The following is a 16715-nucleotide window of genomic DNA, read 5'->3' as shown; positions in this document are numbered from 1 at the left end:
TCTTCATGTACAACAAGGTAACTAAATATGTGTTTATGGACAGTGGTAGAAACTACCTCAGCTGATGCAGTTTTTGAAATAAACTATTGGAATTTTCTCTTAATTGGCATTATTCATTTGTGGAAAAAAGCACAGAACAAGCACATTTCCATACAAGCTGTTAGCTTTTTGATCATTTTTTTTCATTAGCTCAAAGCAAAGATAAAGATTGGGCCTATGTTAGCAAAAGCAACAAAATCTGGGAGCCGTTGTTGTTCTGCTTGGCCAAAATGATATACTTGGACAGTGGCTTCAGCCAGAATTGTAACTGGAACAGTTTGCAAAGAGATATAACCAGGTTGTGTGTTGGTGTGCTTATGCCCCAAACAGCAAGGTGTTAGTGAGGAAAAGGAGAGACTGCAGATGCTGTACATTGATGCCTGTGAAAGACACTGATTTTCAGTAATTGAAGAGTTTGTGCCCATTATAATACACACTTTGTTAGAGCATCAGGCTGAATACACCCCAGAATCACTAACTGAGCCTTGGGATAGATGCAGCTTGTTTACAAATTTTACATAGTTTTTAATACTTAGCTGGAATGTCTGAACTGCATTTCAATTTACTTTAGAAAAAAAAAAAAAAAAAAGAAAATGAACAGACAAAATGTACAAAAAGAATGATATAAAATATAAATAAATTCAATAAATGCAGATGAAAACAGAGAAGGCAGTGCCAAGGCTGAATTATCCATCATCTAATTAGCCCTGGGAGTATGGCAATCTTTGATGGATAGAAACAGTAAAGCAATGATTCCTGAAGACTTAAAGTTTCTGTAAGAAATGTTGTCCTTTCCCATCACTGCACTTGGGAAGAGAGTTTCCAAGTTGAAAACATGCAGAACTTTTTACTGTTTTGCCACTTGCTCCAAGTTTCCCAAGCAGCAACAGTGGACACGTAGATAGTTTCAAACTTCAAGAGCCATGGGGCTCTTGAAGCCTTCCAGAAAGCACAATAATCTTGGCAGTTTCACCTCTGCTGCTCTTGTTATTAAAAAGACTAAGCAACAAGATATTAGTGTTACTGATGTAAGCTATTAATAGAAAAGGAGACACCCAAAAATAAAGAAGTTTAAAGGACAAAATGCCATAACAGAGAATTCTTCCAATGCAAACAGGATAGCTGACACACAACAAAAATCACCAGAGCCTCTATAACCACCAGAGCTCCCTATGTCCCGGGTTCTCTTCAGAAGGACAAAGGACCAGAAAGACCAAAATTAGTACCTTAAAAAAATGAAAAGATATTTTGAGATAATTAGCTCTGCCTAGAGAAGGCAATGCCTTGTTCCTAGCATCAGCAAAATTAGCTTTTACTTGCTGTTAATTCTTCTCATTGGCTACAAATGCAGAAGAAAATGAGCTGTCAAAAGCTGTTTTCCATAGTACAAATGAGAGCACAAACAGGAAGGTATATGTATGTTAATAAGTAGGGGAGCAATGATCAGTATGCCCTTGAGAGCAGAAACATTCCTTGAGCTTTCTGATAATCTGATGGTACAGTATGTTGCCTTAGCTATAAGCCTTTAAAATGCATTTATGAAAATAATTCTGCTTGTGCAGGGTCTCTCAAGTTGATGTAGCTCTACTCCTGCATTAGTATTTGAAACAACCACCTTTTTTTGTCCATTTGTGACATCTACATCATTTACATAAATGTAAAATATGCAACAGCTTCTCTAATGAACTGCAGTATTCCTCAGTATTATTTATTGTACAGTGCCTACAAAGACCAATTAAATCACCACACCCTAGCTCTGCAGAGATGGAAGAAAATATTTTCATTAAAAATTGGAAGAAACCTTTCTTTTTACAAACTTTTTTCCTCTGAAACAAAAGTATATTTTCTACTCCAAACACGACCACTTTAAAACTGAAACCCAGGTATCGGTAATAAACAACATTCACATTAATAATTTTATGCAATTTTTTTTAAACTATGTTTATCATTACGGAAAGGATTCCCATGCCCATCTCCCCAGGCTAGACAACTTCTTCATCCTCTGTTTTTTGAATTGCATCGGCATTAACAAGGCTGCTAATTCTAGGATGAATCTTAGCATTTGCTCCTTTAAGTAGCCTTTACCTAAAAAGTAGTGACAACTGTTCATCACCCACAGGCCTACTTAGGAAAGTTGAGTTTTCTTGACTTAAAACTCATGACCTGTTCCATCTGACGGTATACGGCACATGAAGGAATATGACAAGCGATTTTAATAAAGTGCATCATTTTTTCCATTCCTAAATCCTTTTTGTCATGTAAATTATTATTCCTGCTCTGAACCTATCTAAATGTCATTACATAGGCCAAGTGTTATTCAGAGGTTTGCGTTGCTGCTAGCATGTCCTTTTCTTGCTCAGTAAAAATTATCAAGTTCGCTTTCAGTTTATGAAAATATTTTCAAAGTTTGCTTAAGCTACTCATGAAAAAAATATTTACTTTTTAAAAAAAGATGTATTTGACCCTGTAGTTTACCACCACTTTTACAAAGCTTACAGTGATGCTACAATTCTGCATTACCTTACCTGTTCATCCACTTGCTGATACGTTCCCAGGGGGCATTTCTGTTGATGTTTTTACTGTGGGTTTTGCACATATTTTTGTCACCATGAGTTAGCAAATATGTTTTCCTTCACAGGCTTTCAAAACAATTATAATTTAAAAATCTTAGCACGTTCCATAGTCATCATAACCTCACTGTTGTTGAATGCATTAGAAAAAAAAAAAAATCAACCTTTTATCTGGAAAAGGTACAATTTAAATCACTTTTTGTTCTCTTTGCAGGGAGAGAAAAAAAAAAAGTCTGCCTCTGAAACTTAAATGGATCTGAAGAACTTCAGTGATTAATTTTATGTTTCCAAATTGCTGCAAAAGGTTACATTCCTACCATTCCACTCGATTCACTACTTCTATTCAAGATCCTTTTTTTAGACAGTGTGCATGAATAAATCACATCCGATAAAATACTTCCAGCTACAAAGAATCAGATAACTTAGGTGGAGAACAGCATATACAAATAAAATGTTTTCCAGAATATAAAAGGATTAAGGGTTGATTACAACCGATAGAAAGACCACAGGCATTTTGAATTTCTCATCTGCTAACACATCTTCCTTTTCCTATGTACTGTTTTACTGATTTTGTTCCCTGAAATCTAGCGGGTTTTTTCTTCTGTAGTTCTCTTAGTACCTGTCTGCAGGAGAGGAATTGGTGACAATGCTGGTTGCTATTGATACCGACTAACACTTTCTCAGCAAAACTATTCAGTAAGAGGCAGAGGGATGGAGTAACATGAATTATTTCCTTCCTGCTATAAGGTTAACTGCTTAACAAAGGTGCTTCCAGCACCTGTTCTGCCAGCACACGAGCACTTGGTCTAATGAAAATAAGAAGTGGGGCACGTTCCACTGACAGGTCTTTAGCTGTGTGTCACTGCATCCAAATCCACAGGAATTCTACACATCATGTATCCGATTTGACAGCAACAAACCCATGTATATAAGAGACATGTCTTTAGTTTCTTAACTTTAAACCCAGTAACTTTTAAGGTGCCACGACACAATTGCACAGTCTAACCGCCTTGCTAAGCAGGTCTATTTTTAGGCAGTTTCTTTGTTATCGTATCTCAGCGCCTACTTTTTAAACTCAGTCTAGTTTCGCCGGTAGCTGAGCTTACAAGTGCTGCCACATGTCTCCTCTAAAGGTAACTATAAATATATGACTGTTTTAACTCTGGAAGGACGTAATGATACAATGTTAACAAACACTGGCCAATAAGTCTGGAAGGGGGGGGGTACACATCTGCAGAAGAGCTCAGGATAACAACTTCACACACACACCCACACCTGTATGGCAAACTGTTGGCAAGCTCTGCATCACCCCTGACACGGCCGCGTCCCCGCTTTACGTAAGGCCAGGCAGATACCGGCCTGCCAGACGAAACCCAGGCATCAAGTTGAGTCAACGCTCGGGAAAGCCGCCCGAGTTTATTAACTCCGCCGTGCGCCCACCGCAGCCTCCCCGGCAAAGCTTCCGCGAAACTACCTGTAACGCCGCCCGCGTCGCCCGCCCCGCGCCCCGCGCCCGGCCGCTGCCCGCACCCCCCCGCGCTCCCCCTCCGCCAGCGGGGGAGCCGCCGCCGCCCCCCCGCGCTCCCCGCCCGCCCCCCCCGCGGGCCGCCCCCGCCGCCACTCACCAGCTGCGCGCCGCACACCGCCACCAGCGTGCACCGGCCGCTGCAATAGCCCATGGCTCCCGGCACCCCGCGCCGCCGTCCCGCCGCGCCGCGCCGCGCCCGCTCAGGCGGCGGGAGAGCACCGCCCGGCCGCCGCCCGGCTCCCGCCTGCCGCCGCCGGCGCGCCCCAGCCCGGGACCCGCATGGGGGCGCGCCCGCCGCCCGCCCGCCCTAGCCGCGGCCGCAGCGCCCGCCGCCTCGGCGGCCGCCGGCAGCGGGGCCGGCCGCCCCCGCGGAGGGCGGCGGCAGCGCCGGGGGGAGGGCGGCGGCAGGTGCCTGCAGGAGCAGCCGCGCTCTGCCGCGCAGCCCCAGAGGCATCTGGGCTTCAAAGTTTGCCCCCTCAACTCCGCTCGCAAACCATCCGGGCTCGCAGCCGTCTGCGGCGGGGGGAGGCGGCGGGGGGAGGAGATGAGGAGGAGGAGGAGGGAGGGACGGCGAGGCGAGGCAGGCGGCGGTGCTGAGCTCAGTTCACGCTCGGAGAGCGGCTTCCCTCCTGCCCACGGCACAGCCGCTCCCCCACCCTCCCTCCTCCTCCTCCTCCTCCTCCTCCTCCCGGTAGGGCTCAGGCAGCCCCAGCAGTGGAAACCCCCAGCCTGGGGGCTCCCCCGCGGGAGGGTGCGGAGGGGCGGCGCAGCGCGGCGGCGGGGGACGAGGCGGCTACCGCTTTGTCTGCGGGGGCGCGGCGAGGGCGGCTTCACCCTCCGGGCGCCTTTGTCTCGGCGGGACAACCTCTCCGCGCCCACCTCTCCCGGGGCGCCCCCCCCCTCCCGCGGCTCCCCCGCACCGCGTCGCGCCCGGCCGGCATCCGCCGCAGCCCCGCGGCCGTGCAGGCACAGCCCCCCCCCGGTGTCGGGGGCGGGGGCGGCAGGGCCGCGGAGCACGGCGCGGCCCGCAGGCACGGCGGGGCCGGGCGCGGAGCGGCGCGGAGCCAGCGCGGACGCGGCCCGGCGGTGGGGCGCGCTGCTGCCGCCTGCCGAGCCGCGGCCGGCGGTGCAGGCGGAGGCCGCCCCAGCCCGCTCTTCCCCCGCGGCTGCTGCTGCCGCCGCCGCTCCGGCCGGCACCGGGGAGAGCTCCCCGAGAGCGCCCGGGGTACGGCGGCCCCCAGCCGGCCCCCCGCAGCGGTGTGTCCCGTCCCCCCCGCCGGCAGAGGACAGAGCCGGAGGCAGACGGGAAGAGGCTGTCTGGGAGGGATGCGGGGCAGAGGTGGGGAGCTGCCGGGCGAGGGCAGGAAAAGAAGGACAAGACCGGGCAAAATCAGAAAAAATGTTAACTGGTTTCAGGGAACTGGTTCTGCTCGCCGTCATGAGGAGGAACGTTTGCACTTAGTGGCATGGCCCAGCCTTTCTCTGCTATCAAAACAATCCAGAATACATGAAGTTGGTGTGAAATTCTATGTCCAGTTCTGGTGTGTCAGTCAGAGTCCAAAGGCTTTTACTTGCTGTGTCATTAGCAGCGGCCTTGACATTGCATTCGGACCAGGTCACTTTTTTGCTGAGCTGCCCGTTGACAGAGGTAGTTTTGTCAGTGACATCAACAATTCTGAACTGGAGGAACATCACTAGGTTTTCTGAGCACATGTGGATGTTTGTTTGCAGCACAAATAGTCTGTGAAACTGGAAGCTCTCTGGAAGCTTAGAACCCCATGTAGTTTGTCTCTCACTTTCTGAGTGGGTTTGTCAAAATAGTTGGCAGGCTGTCAAATGAACAGTTATGATTCCTAAAATGTCTTATAACATAATGAGCACTCCACAGGCGAGCAAAACACACACAAAGGTGACACTGGTTGTCCTCTACTCCATAAGGACGTCCTTCTGATTGTCAGCTTCTGTGCTATCAGAAACAGCATTGACCTGTCAAATCACTGGTTGTGCAGAGTACCAAACACAGTGAACACATTCACTTTAGGACCTAAGGAGGCAACAGCTAGGGAGAGCTGTATCTGAGAAGAAATAAAGCTGTGGAGCTACTGAGGCTCAGAGAGCAGAGACATCCAGCAAGTGGCAGAGAATATCTCACGTACCTCTGGACACAAATAGTCTTTCTAGACTTCTTCAGCATGCCATTCATGCATTTTACAGAAGTGACGTTTGTGTGGTGGTATTAGCTGGTATTATGGTTGTTTGAACTTTAGATTTGAACTAGACAAGATCTAGCGGTAGACTCTGCAGTTTCTGTGTAATTACTTCTGTCTCTTCCCAAGCATGTTAGCCTTGGTGTACTGATCTCTTCCAGTATAGTGAATCCTGCCCGACTGAGGAGTCAGTGTGGTCAAAAAACAATGGAAAACACTTTTTATTTACCCACAGCCATTGTCTCCTGGTAAAAATGGCAAAGAAGCAAGAAGAGTGTATCTGATTATCTGAACTGGGGGCTGGGAAGCTAGCAGGAGATGGGGCAACTTGTACTCATTTAGACTCTTGAGAGAAAGCTAACACTAGTGCTCTGTGTGCATCCATAACTGATCTTCTTGTTTATTACAGTGGGAGGTTTCTTAAAGAAAATGTAGGTGGTAGTGACAGAGTCCGAAAGAATGATCTCCATGGACTCCTATAGTTTTCCAGAGCTCCCTGATCCTTTTCTCAGCACCTTCTTCCACAGCTTTGCTTTTCAGTAAGAAGCTCCAATTCTTTGCCCTCTCCTGAGCTTCAAAGTAATTGTGTCTCTTTTTGCCACTGTCCTCCAGTTCCCTCTGGTCTATGGCTTACCTTTCCACACCAGGTGCCTTTCTCCATGTCACTCTTATCCATTCAACTTCTCCTTCCTTTGGGCTTCTCTGGGTTGTCTGTGCCCTGTTTTTCAGCAGCAGTTGGGTAGTCTTTTTTCTCTATGCCTTACAATATCAGAGGTATGGGTATGGACTGCTTTTTGTCCTGTCTCTGCTTTTGGTCAGAGCTGCTTGGTAAGATCCCTCTTAGGAGTAGAACAAGGCCTTAGCAAAGGCAGATGAAGTCAATCTCAGTTGTGTGAACTGCTCTTTTCCCTGACCTTTGAGCTCTGTTGCTGCCTCTGTTGCAGTTTCTCTCTGCTGCTGTTCTAATCTTTCTACCTTACCAAGTATGAACCTTCCCAAAAGATGAGATTTAAAGAAGAAGTTACTCCTCCATCTCTCTTAAGCTTGTTGACAATAGTGATGTTTAGGTTGTCTGTGAGAGTCTCCAGCTGTAACCCACCATTGAGGTGTCAGAGAGGATTCCTCCTCTCTGTAGTCAACAGATTCACCACGGTTAGGCTTGCTGCAGACTTGCCTTCTCTTGCTTTGTGCAATTAGAGAGGCTACAAATTATATATTGGGAGGGAAAAAAAAGTTATGGTATGACTATGTAGAGCAGGCGGGGAAGGATGAGCAAAGCACTAACCCTGAATCCTTATAGTCTGCTCCCTGAGTTCTTGAGGTGAGCCACAGGATTCAGCTCTCGTTAGGTCAAATGCTCAGGACCTTTCCCAGGCCAGTCTAAGCCTATTCTTGGGCCGCCAGAGCTTCAACATGCAGCGAGATCAGCTGTGTCCATGCAGTAAAATTGTTTCGTGGGTTCCCAGTTAGACTTTACAAAAGGCCTGTTGCGTGTTCTCAGTGAGTAATGTCCAAATGTTCATAACTTTCTCAAAACAAAACCCATTTTCTGCAAAGCCAGGCTGTGCAGTGCTCTTCACTGAAGGTTATTCCATACAAAATATTAACTTGCAGATTTCTGTGCAGATTTCTGCAGTTTCACCAATCGGTTTGTAACCATAAAGAGGCCACAAGGAAAAAAAAAAAAAAAAGATAAAAATAGGTTTCCCTGTTTCCTTTCACTCTTCCCATAATTAAGTGTGATGTTATTTGTATTTTTATAACTTATCTCTGGGAAAAGATCAGTTCCAAAATTTGTGACTGTCGCTAATGACTGGAAACAGGAGACTAAAAGTTCATTTTACATCCCCGGTTATAAGAGCTCATTGCTAGTCCCTGTACACCCATGGCGTCTGCTCTTTTGAGGGGAGCAGGGAACATGCCTTTTGGTGGCATAATGGCAAAAGCTGGTGTGTCCCCCAGTGCCTTCCCACAGTCTGACTAATTCGTTTTAAGCCTGTCCCTAGCCTGTTCCTTCCCCAAGCCTGTTCCTTCCCTGAGCCTGGAGGAGTGCCTGGGGGAGAGGGGCGCACAAGGAGGGCTGCAGCTACCAGCCACTGCATCAAACCTGCAGCCACAGGGGAGAACAAGAACTTCTGAGAAAAAGCCACAGGCCAAACGAAGCAGCATGAAGGTCCACAAGTGGCTTATGAACCATAGCTTGTATATCCCTTTCCTTTAATAAAGCTTCTATGTGAAATCTGTAAAAGCCAGCACAGCGCAGGTTTGGCAGCACGTCATCCCAAGCATTCCAGCCATGTAGGAGCTTGCCCTTCCCTGCTGCCAGCACCCTGTCTGCCCAGGCTGTCACAGGCGCTGGTAAATCAGCATCGGCTTCTGCCTACTGTATCCATTCTCATATCAAATCAGTCTGAGAGTTCTTGGTAATTGGTAATGTTGTCATCAATAGTAAAGGAAAAATATTGTTTCAGTTTAACCAAGACCTTGTAACAGAGCAGACCTTGCTATGTGACGTGCATATACATTATCTGTTGAAAAAATCAATTAGGGGGGGAAATACATGATTAAAACATAATACAAAATTATTGCAGGCTTAAGCACACTGCAGTAAGAATTCTATTCAATCCTGTAAGATTGTAGCAGTATTAAATTATTTTTTGAACCTCATCCCTACCACGAAGATTGAGTGTCAGGTACTTTTTTTTCCTCCTGCAGGATTTCAAGACTTGATTGCCCAAATGACAGTTTACTTATTTTACTGTCACATACTTTTGTGAAATGCCATAACAAGTTGATTACAGGTTTCACATTTTGCATAGTGACAAAATCATCTGTCATATAATAGTCTGATGCCTGAAAGCCATTTAACTAAGAAGCAGTTTCTACTGAAAATAATGATATTTGAAATATTAAGGTGGGTTTAAATGTGTACGTTTTCTAAGTAAGTCTTTGTTTTAACTGAATGAGAAGACCGGTATTATCCCTTTCAGGCATGAATTGGAGACTTGTAAAAGTCACCAGACAACAACTAGCCAGAGGGTGAGGCAAATTAGGAGGGACATCATTTCATGAATGAAACGAAGGATGGAAATGGGAATCTTAGTGATACATCCCGGCTGCTGCAAACACGAAAAAGTGCTTGGCTCCTATTTTGAAAACCCATTATTTCTACCACCCTATGCTAGATATCTGAGGCCATGTCATGCGCTCTAGCTACAGGAGAGAAAAAAACAGGCTACCTTTCCCCTCTGAGCAGAAATATTGGGTCACTAGAACTGGTGTGAAGAGAAGAATAAGATTTACCTTCCTTAATTCAACAATACCCGTACCTTTGATGAGATATAAGTGATAAAAGTGATAAGGATATGCATTCATTTAAGGTATTCAGTTTCTCAAGTGATTCTGAGTGTCTGGATTTTGTAAATAACATGATGTATCATTTTTACCTAGCAATGCTAACCAGTAAGGGAATTTTCCAGGCATTTTATTATTTCTAATGAGTGGATGAAGTAGCAGTAATAGCATTCTACCTTCTTGTGCATGGGCAAAGGACAAGTTAGTTTTCAAAATGTGAAAGGAATAGGATGGGGAAGCTCAGCAAGCTGTTAGATGGAAGAAGAGAATGATATGTCCCTGGCACTCTCATACACTGACTTTGTACACAGTGTAGCCATCACATACCTGCCATTATGAATGCTAGTAGAAAATAATAGTAAATTACACATGAGGCTGAATACTGAACCTATCTTGAGGGGTGCCGTAACCAAGGTGCTCAGCTGACCTCCTGCAGTGGGATGCAGGACAGGGCTCCCATTAAGTATGAGCAGAGCTCGGCAGAGCACTGACCAAGGGCATCTCTGACCTGTCTGGGCCACTAACTGTGGCACATAAGTGTCAAAAACCTGCTCTGGGGCCACAGAACAATAGCAGCTGAGTGCTGCCATTGTATCCTCTCTGCTATGTCTGTTCTCTACCCAGGCTGGAGAGACAGCAAGGAGGCAACAGCTCTGGCAGTTCTCAGACAGCTCTGCCATCGCTGGGTGAATGGGAAAAAGGAGGAATTGGAGGGGAGGGAACGACTGGGACTTCTTGCTCTGTTGTGCTACTTCACACAGGGGCAGGGTTAACAAAATTGTCATCCTGGAGGCTTAGCACTGGTCTCTGCGGACATAATTTGTACAATGTTTTTCTTAACTAACACTGTAATTTTCTGTGCCTTTCTGGAGGGGAAAAAAAAAAAAAAAAAAAGAGAGTCTAATAATGCTATCACTACTTTGTTTTTAGTCAATGCTTTCTCACTTGTGGATGTTAAAGCACTGTATAGGTAAATGAATATTATTGATCCTACATTTCAGTAGATCTGAGCACAGAGATTTGAAACACTTCATATGTTAGGTAATATGGACACTCACTTAGTGGATTTTTGTTATCTGTCTCCTATAAACTTCTGTAACCTTTAGCAAGTTGCTTAAACATTCTGCTTCTTACATGCCTCATCTGGAAAATAAATGTGTTCTCATTTTGCCTAGGGCAAGGTAACACAAGGGAGAAATCATTTTCCTAGCGCTGGAATTTCCTTTCACTTTTAAAATTGGCCTATGTGGAGGTCAAATTATTTTTTGTGACCATTGTTTTTTTCTATTGTTTGCTTCATTGTCATAGCATCACAGATGCATTTCCATTAACAATATATTTTTTAAGCATTCTGCTATTAATGTTTGAAATTTGCCTTTTCCATAAGCCACTGTCAAATCTGATTTCCATTTCTTAAGTTTTTATTTAATATAATCTATTTAACAAAATATTTTAATGTATTTTAAGTCTGAAATAAGCAGGCTCTTCTTTCAGGAAATATTTTGATTACCGGTGAGACTAAAATCCTGACATTTGAAAAACACAAGGATATTTTCTTCTGTGATGAAGCTGTGACAGAAGTGTGATTATAGTCTTAGAAAAGGAGAAAAGAAGTCCTATGGGAAAAGGGATAAAAAGGCTCATCTTCAAAGAGGAAACTTGATGGGCAAATAGTGAAATAGAAGAAATCCTCATATTGCCTTTGTGGAGAGATCTCGTCACCATCTGAGCAGTTGGAAGAGCTCTAGTAGCTCTCAGCCACAGCTGAACCTCGATATTCTTTCATAAACTGCAACCCGTCAAAAGAGGGCACTGTGTTCATGTATAGACAAAGCACCCGAAATCGGAGGTCGTCAGTTCTTGCGGATGCCTGTGGATGCCCAAATTTCCAGGCAGCAAGCACCTTTGTCCGCTGCCCTTGCCAGCACTGTTGCCCTCCCCGCACTGCTGCCGCCTTCCCTGGCTGCCAGAGAATGGAGAAAGCTGGAGCAGAGATACCAAGCTGCAAAAGGCAGCTCGTGTCTAACGCAGTCTCACTTTGTCATACAAGCAAATTAATGGACTCCCTAAGAGTGAAATGCAAGAAGGAAGTGTAAGGATGTACAGCAGATCAAATGGTCTCTTCTGCACTCTTATCTTGGAAAATGCTTCTGTTTTCCTGAGAGGATGAGTGGACATGTAACTCACACAACAGATCAGAGAAGAATAACCTTAATAATGTTTGTTTATAACATTTTGATGGCTTTCTAGGTGAAATGGGGTTCCTTTTTTTACCCAGATTGGCCTTCTGCAAGACCTTATAAGTCTTCCTAGGACTGATTTCTGACTGAACTAAACTTTGGGGAAATGCTGATACAGGCATCATTTAAAATTTTCTAAAAGTGAGGAATGTACAAGGCATTATGTAATATAACTTAAGGATTCAGTAGAAGATACAGTGCTGAAAATTTGCATTTAATTCTAGTCTAAAGCTTATTTTTCAAAAACTGGTTCTTGTGCAACTTCTTCCTGCATCACTGAAGACTTCCCTTCACAAATTAAAAAAGATAAAAGTTATATTCTCTCTATAAGCTTGTCTAGACTGTTACCCTTTCAATAGATGATCTTTCTTCTGATAAGCTAAAGATCTTGGTCTCCCTGTGTCTTATATTATCAGGTAGGTTTTCCAATCCTTCAGTCATTCTCACAGCATTTCTTGAAATCCTCCCTAGCTGTTCAATATTTTCTGGAAACATGGGCAGAGGAAGTGAATACAGGATATTATTAGGGAATGTGGCATTTTCAAATGCAAAAAGTCTCATGGCAATTTTGCTTACATCATCCCCATGAGAAGTCCTGTCCATCTTGTGTGTCTTCCATGACCTCTAGGCCCCCTTCTCTGATTCTGTTCCCTGGGTCAGGCTCCTCCACAGTTTTCTCCTGAATTATCTTGTCTGTTATTGGCTAGGGAACTTTGCATTCTGTTCTGCTCCAACAAATATGTTTCTTTGTGTTCAGCTTACCAAGTTACCCAAGTTGCACAAAAGTAGCCAGTTCTCTTCACAACATGCCACTGAAGGTATTTTTTGTCTTCAAACTATATGCATAAGCAATTTCTTGTTTTACTTTTATGTAGAAATAATTAAAATGGTAGAGAATACAAGGTGCTATTGACACATTCAGTGGTTGTTTTACATTTAAAATTACAGTTTGAGATGTAGCAGTTAGCTACCTTTTTCACTAGCTTAATGTGCTCTATGTTGACTTTTCATCATTCTAGTTTTCTTGATAGAATGGTCACCAAAATGAGCTTACAGAAGTCTAAACTTTTTAATCCAACACAGTTACCATCATCATCCAAACTTATAATCTCATCAATAAAAGCCATCAAGTTATGTTGATACAATCTGTTTTCCATAAACTCAAGCTGATCAGCATTAATTATATTATTCTCCTTTAATTCGTTATTAATTGAGTCTTATATCAGCTGTTTCATGATTTTGCTTCAAATCGATGTTAGACTGACAGATATGTAATTGTCCAGGTCATCTCATTTACCCCTTTAAAATATTGGCACAACATTAGCTTTCCTCCTTTTCTCTGGGGCTTTTCTGGTGCTCCAACTCCTATTGAAAATCAACATCAATGGTCCAGAGAATTTCATTGCCAGGTTTTTTTAAAACTCCTCAATGAAAATCATCTGGACCTTTTTATTTGGAAATCTGTGCCGTTGGTAACTGCCTTTTAATTCTCTGGAGTGACCACTGGAATAGAAAGTATTTTAGTGTTACCTTATGATAAAATTTCTACTTTTTTCCCTGCGAAACACAGAACAGAGCTATACACCGAGCATACATGGCTTGCCTGTGTTCTTATTCTTTATTCTGTGATTCCTGTCTATTAGTACAAAGCCAATATTGTTCTTCTCTTTTATTTGCTTTTAATATCCTTTTAAAAAGCCCAAATAGTCTCTCTCCCTATTGACCTCAACAGCCATGGCCTTTTCACTTTTGTAATTGATTCATCTTGATTTACTTGGATCTAGTGAGGTCCATTATAAAATGATTGTGTATTTTTTACTTTTGTTTCTTTTATCTATTTTCTCCAGTTCCTACCTCAATGTATGCTCATTATATCATGGTTTGTTTTTTTTCCCCTCCATATAATTTGGTGCTTAATTGCTATCAACTCTCTGAAATCAACCCATTTAAAGTAATTCATAAACCGTGCTGGCTGGGCTTTGTTCTCTGTGCAAACAGCAAATCTAGGAATTTGCATAAATATATCCCTGTGTTTTTTTACCTAGTAATATGTTATAAATGTTCACCTATAACTTTTTGAAATTCTAGAAAAGTTTTAACATTGACATCAGAAGTTCCTCAGCATATGTCACTCAGGCTGAAGTCCCTCTGATAACACAGGCACTTATTCCTCCTGCATTATAGACAGGTACTCAGCTGAGCACCTGGCTTCCTGCTGCGATATGGTAACTTGCAGCAAATCCCAGCTGGTACTTTGCTCCTTGCCAGTTAAGTATTCACCTATAAAGCTTCAATATTGATCGCTTCTACACTGTCAGCACTTGGAAAGAGGTAGTGCCATTTTTGACATGAGGTGTCATTTTACACTCTTTCTTGACACTTCATCCTTCCTAAATAGATTACAAGCAGTGATTTCAACATTCCAGTCATGCAGATCACCCAATCAAGTCTCAGTAATGCCAACGAGGAAAAATGCATGCTCATAAATGAGCCATTCCAATTCTTGTTTACTAACCGGGTTCCTAGCCTTGGAGTACAGACAATTAAAGATTTTTTTCTTCTTCACATCCCTTGAAGTTTTGATTGATTTTGGTCTTGGTGGCTTGATTTTGTGCTTAATGATTGCTCCATTCCCCTCTCCCCTCCATCCTCCCATTTTGTTATTAGCTTACCATCCTCAGGCAACATTTGCAAAAGGACCCTGGTGCCTTACTGCCTGGTAAAATGTGCAGTGGAAGTTAGATGTTCCCAATGCAACAGAGGTCAAGAGGCTGAAAGCAATTTCCCAATGGCAAGAGCAGACTGCTGCCAAAGATAGGCAGTAGGAATTTCTCCAGAATTAGGCATCTTCTTCAGCCATGATTCACATCCATTAAGCATCCCTTAGGATATAATTTCCCATTATGTTTCTGCTAGTAGTGAGACCAGCTGAAGAAGTTCCCACTTTCCCCTCTCACCAAGGCTTCACCCACAATTGACTACCTCCTGAGAGACACTGTACAACTGCACATGGAATCTGGCTGTAAATCAGATCTGTGAAGAGATCCAGCTTTCCAAAAGCCCTCATCTGTGGCATGTTGGGAGGGTGAGAGTCTGCAGGAGAGATGGACAGCAAGAATGCAGATGGGAGCAGGGGCCCTGGTAGTCCTTACCCCAGCCCTGTGGTGGTTGGCTGCTGAAGGTCCCCTGGTCAGAGCCACAGAGGCAGGAGCTGTGCCTTCCCTTCACAGTGACTGCAGGGACCTTCTGTGCTGGGGAAAACAGCACTAGGGGTCACCATCTGAATTTTCAGGTCCTCCTGGCTCTTAGGCAGGTGCTATGTGATGAGGAAGACATAGGCAAAGAGGTATCTCTTGTGGCGGCGTAAGCGATGCTCCTCTCTTGTCCCAGAAAGATGGGATGAAGAGCATAGGAAGAGCTTCCACTGTGTGATTAGCTTAGTTTATAGATAGTAGGGGAAGAGTTTTAATGGATCAGGTTTTGTTCACTGGCTTAGAAAGTTTATCAAATAGCAGTGTCACATTTCGTGTCTCAGCATTCAAAGAACAGCAACCTATGCTGTGATTTATATGTGCTACTTGAAGAAGATCCTTTCCATTTATCTTTCATGAATGGTGATTTTCTTCAACTATTTAGCTGACACAGAGATTTGAGATAGATTTAATATATGGAGATAATAGTAGTGAGATTATATTGTGCTAAAAGAAGATACATGTTAGAAAAATATTAACCTTTCAGACCACTAAATGTATACTAGTTTAGTTATAATAACAATCCCCAAACAGTTTGGTGTTGGGTTTTTTGGTTTGGGTTTTTTTTTTTTTTTTTCAAATTTATTTTCTTTTTCTGTTAGAGTGAAATAAGCAAAGTTTACATCAAATAACTCCTCAGGACAGGAATTAGATCTTTTGGTGGAAGGTAGCTATAACAAAGCTGTGAAAAAATCATCTCATCATGAAAACTATGAAGTAAACCTCTTCCCTCTTATGACCAACCTACCAGAGAGCAGTGAAAGTAGATTAAGCTTTGATCTTTAATTATGATTCTTTTTTCATTACAGTAATGGGCTCCTGAAGTTTTCACCAAACTACTTATTTAGAAGTAACAGTCTCTGATTATTTTTAAAAATTTAGCATCTGTTTTGTTCTCTTTCACTTATCCCGTTAACATATCATTTAAACTTTTCTTTAAATTAATCTCTGACATGTCTTTTCCAACATGAAACATGGATTTCACAAACCATTGAGACACATGTAAACGAGCAACCATCTGAATGGTGTAGCCTGATATTACCAATTCCAGTTCTTTTTATGGAATACTTTTGTTCTAAACTGTGCCTTAAATCTAAATTGAATTCTTCAGGACAGAGATTGGGCCTTCAGCTGTGTCATAAAATGTTTAATACATTTGGGCATTTAAAAAATGAACATTAAAAAGGCTAGAACATTAAAGAACTGTGTTTTTTAAGCTGCTATTTTTTTGTATCTTGTTAAGATTTATTGCAGATTTTTTCAGTTACTCTTAAATTCACTGAGTATCTCAAAGGGATTTAATTTCATTTTTTTTCTTTAGCTGTGGCAGATGTCAGCTCTCTCAGTTTTCTTGCAATTAATGCTTTTTCCAATTTTTCCTGTTCTGCCTTGAGGTTAGATTTGAATGAGAAAGGTTTGTCAATTCCTGCAGCCACCAGATCTGGGGCTTTGTTGTAGTTGTTCCTACATTTTGTAATTTCCTGTAATTTTTCTTTAAGATTTGTTGTTGCTCCTTTCTCCCTATG

General features: G+C 43.2%; 1 protein-coding gene across 1 annotated transcript in view; it reads right to left on the bottom strand.

Annotated features, from left to right (window-relative positions):
- The window catches only part of NKAIN2 (sodium/potassium transporting ATPase interacting 2), a 574708-nt gene extending 570335 nt beyond the window's left edge, over positions 1–4373 (bottom strand). Inside the window, exon 1 of the mRNA XM_074923813.1 lies at positions 4235–4373. Coding sequence (XP_074779914.1) covers positions 4235–4288 — 54 coding nt within the window. The 5' untranslated portion in view covers positions 4289–4373. The remainder of the gene's footprint in view (positions 1–4234) is intronic.
- Positions 4374–16715: the final 12342 nt, after the last annotated feature.

Source organism: Athene noctua, chromosome 1 (assembly GCF_965140245.1).
Source record: "Athene noctua chromosome 1, bAthNoc1.hap1.1, whole genome shotgun sequence".
Taxonomy (NCBI): domain Eukaryota; kingdom Metazoa; phylum Chordata; class Aves; order Strigiformes; family Strigidae; genus Athene; species Athene noctua.
This window is presented reverse-complemented; position numbering and strand designations above follow the sequence as displayed.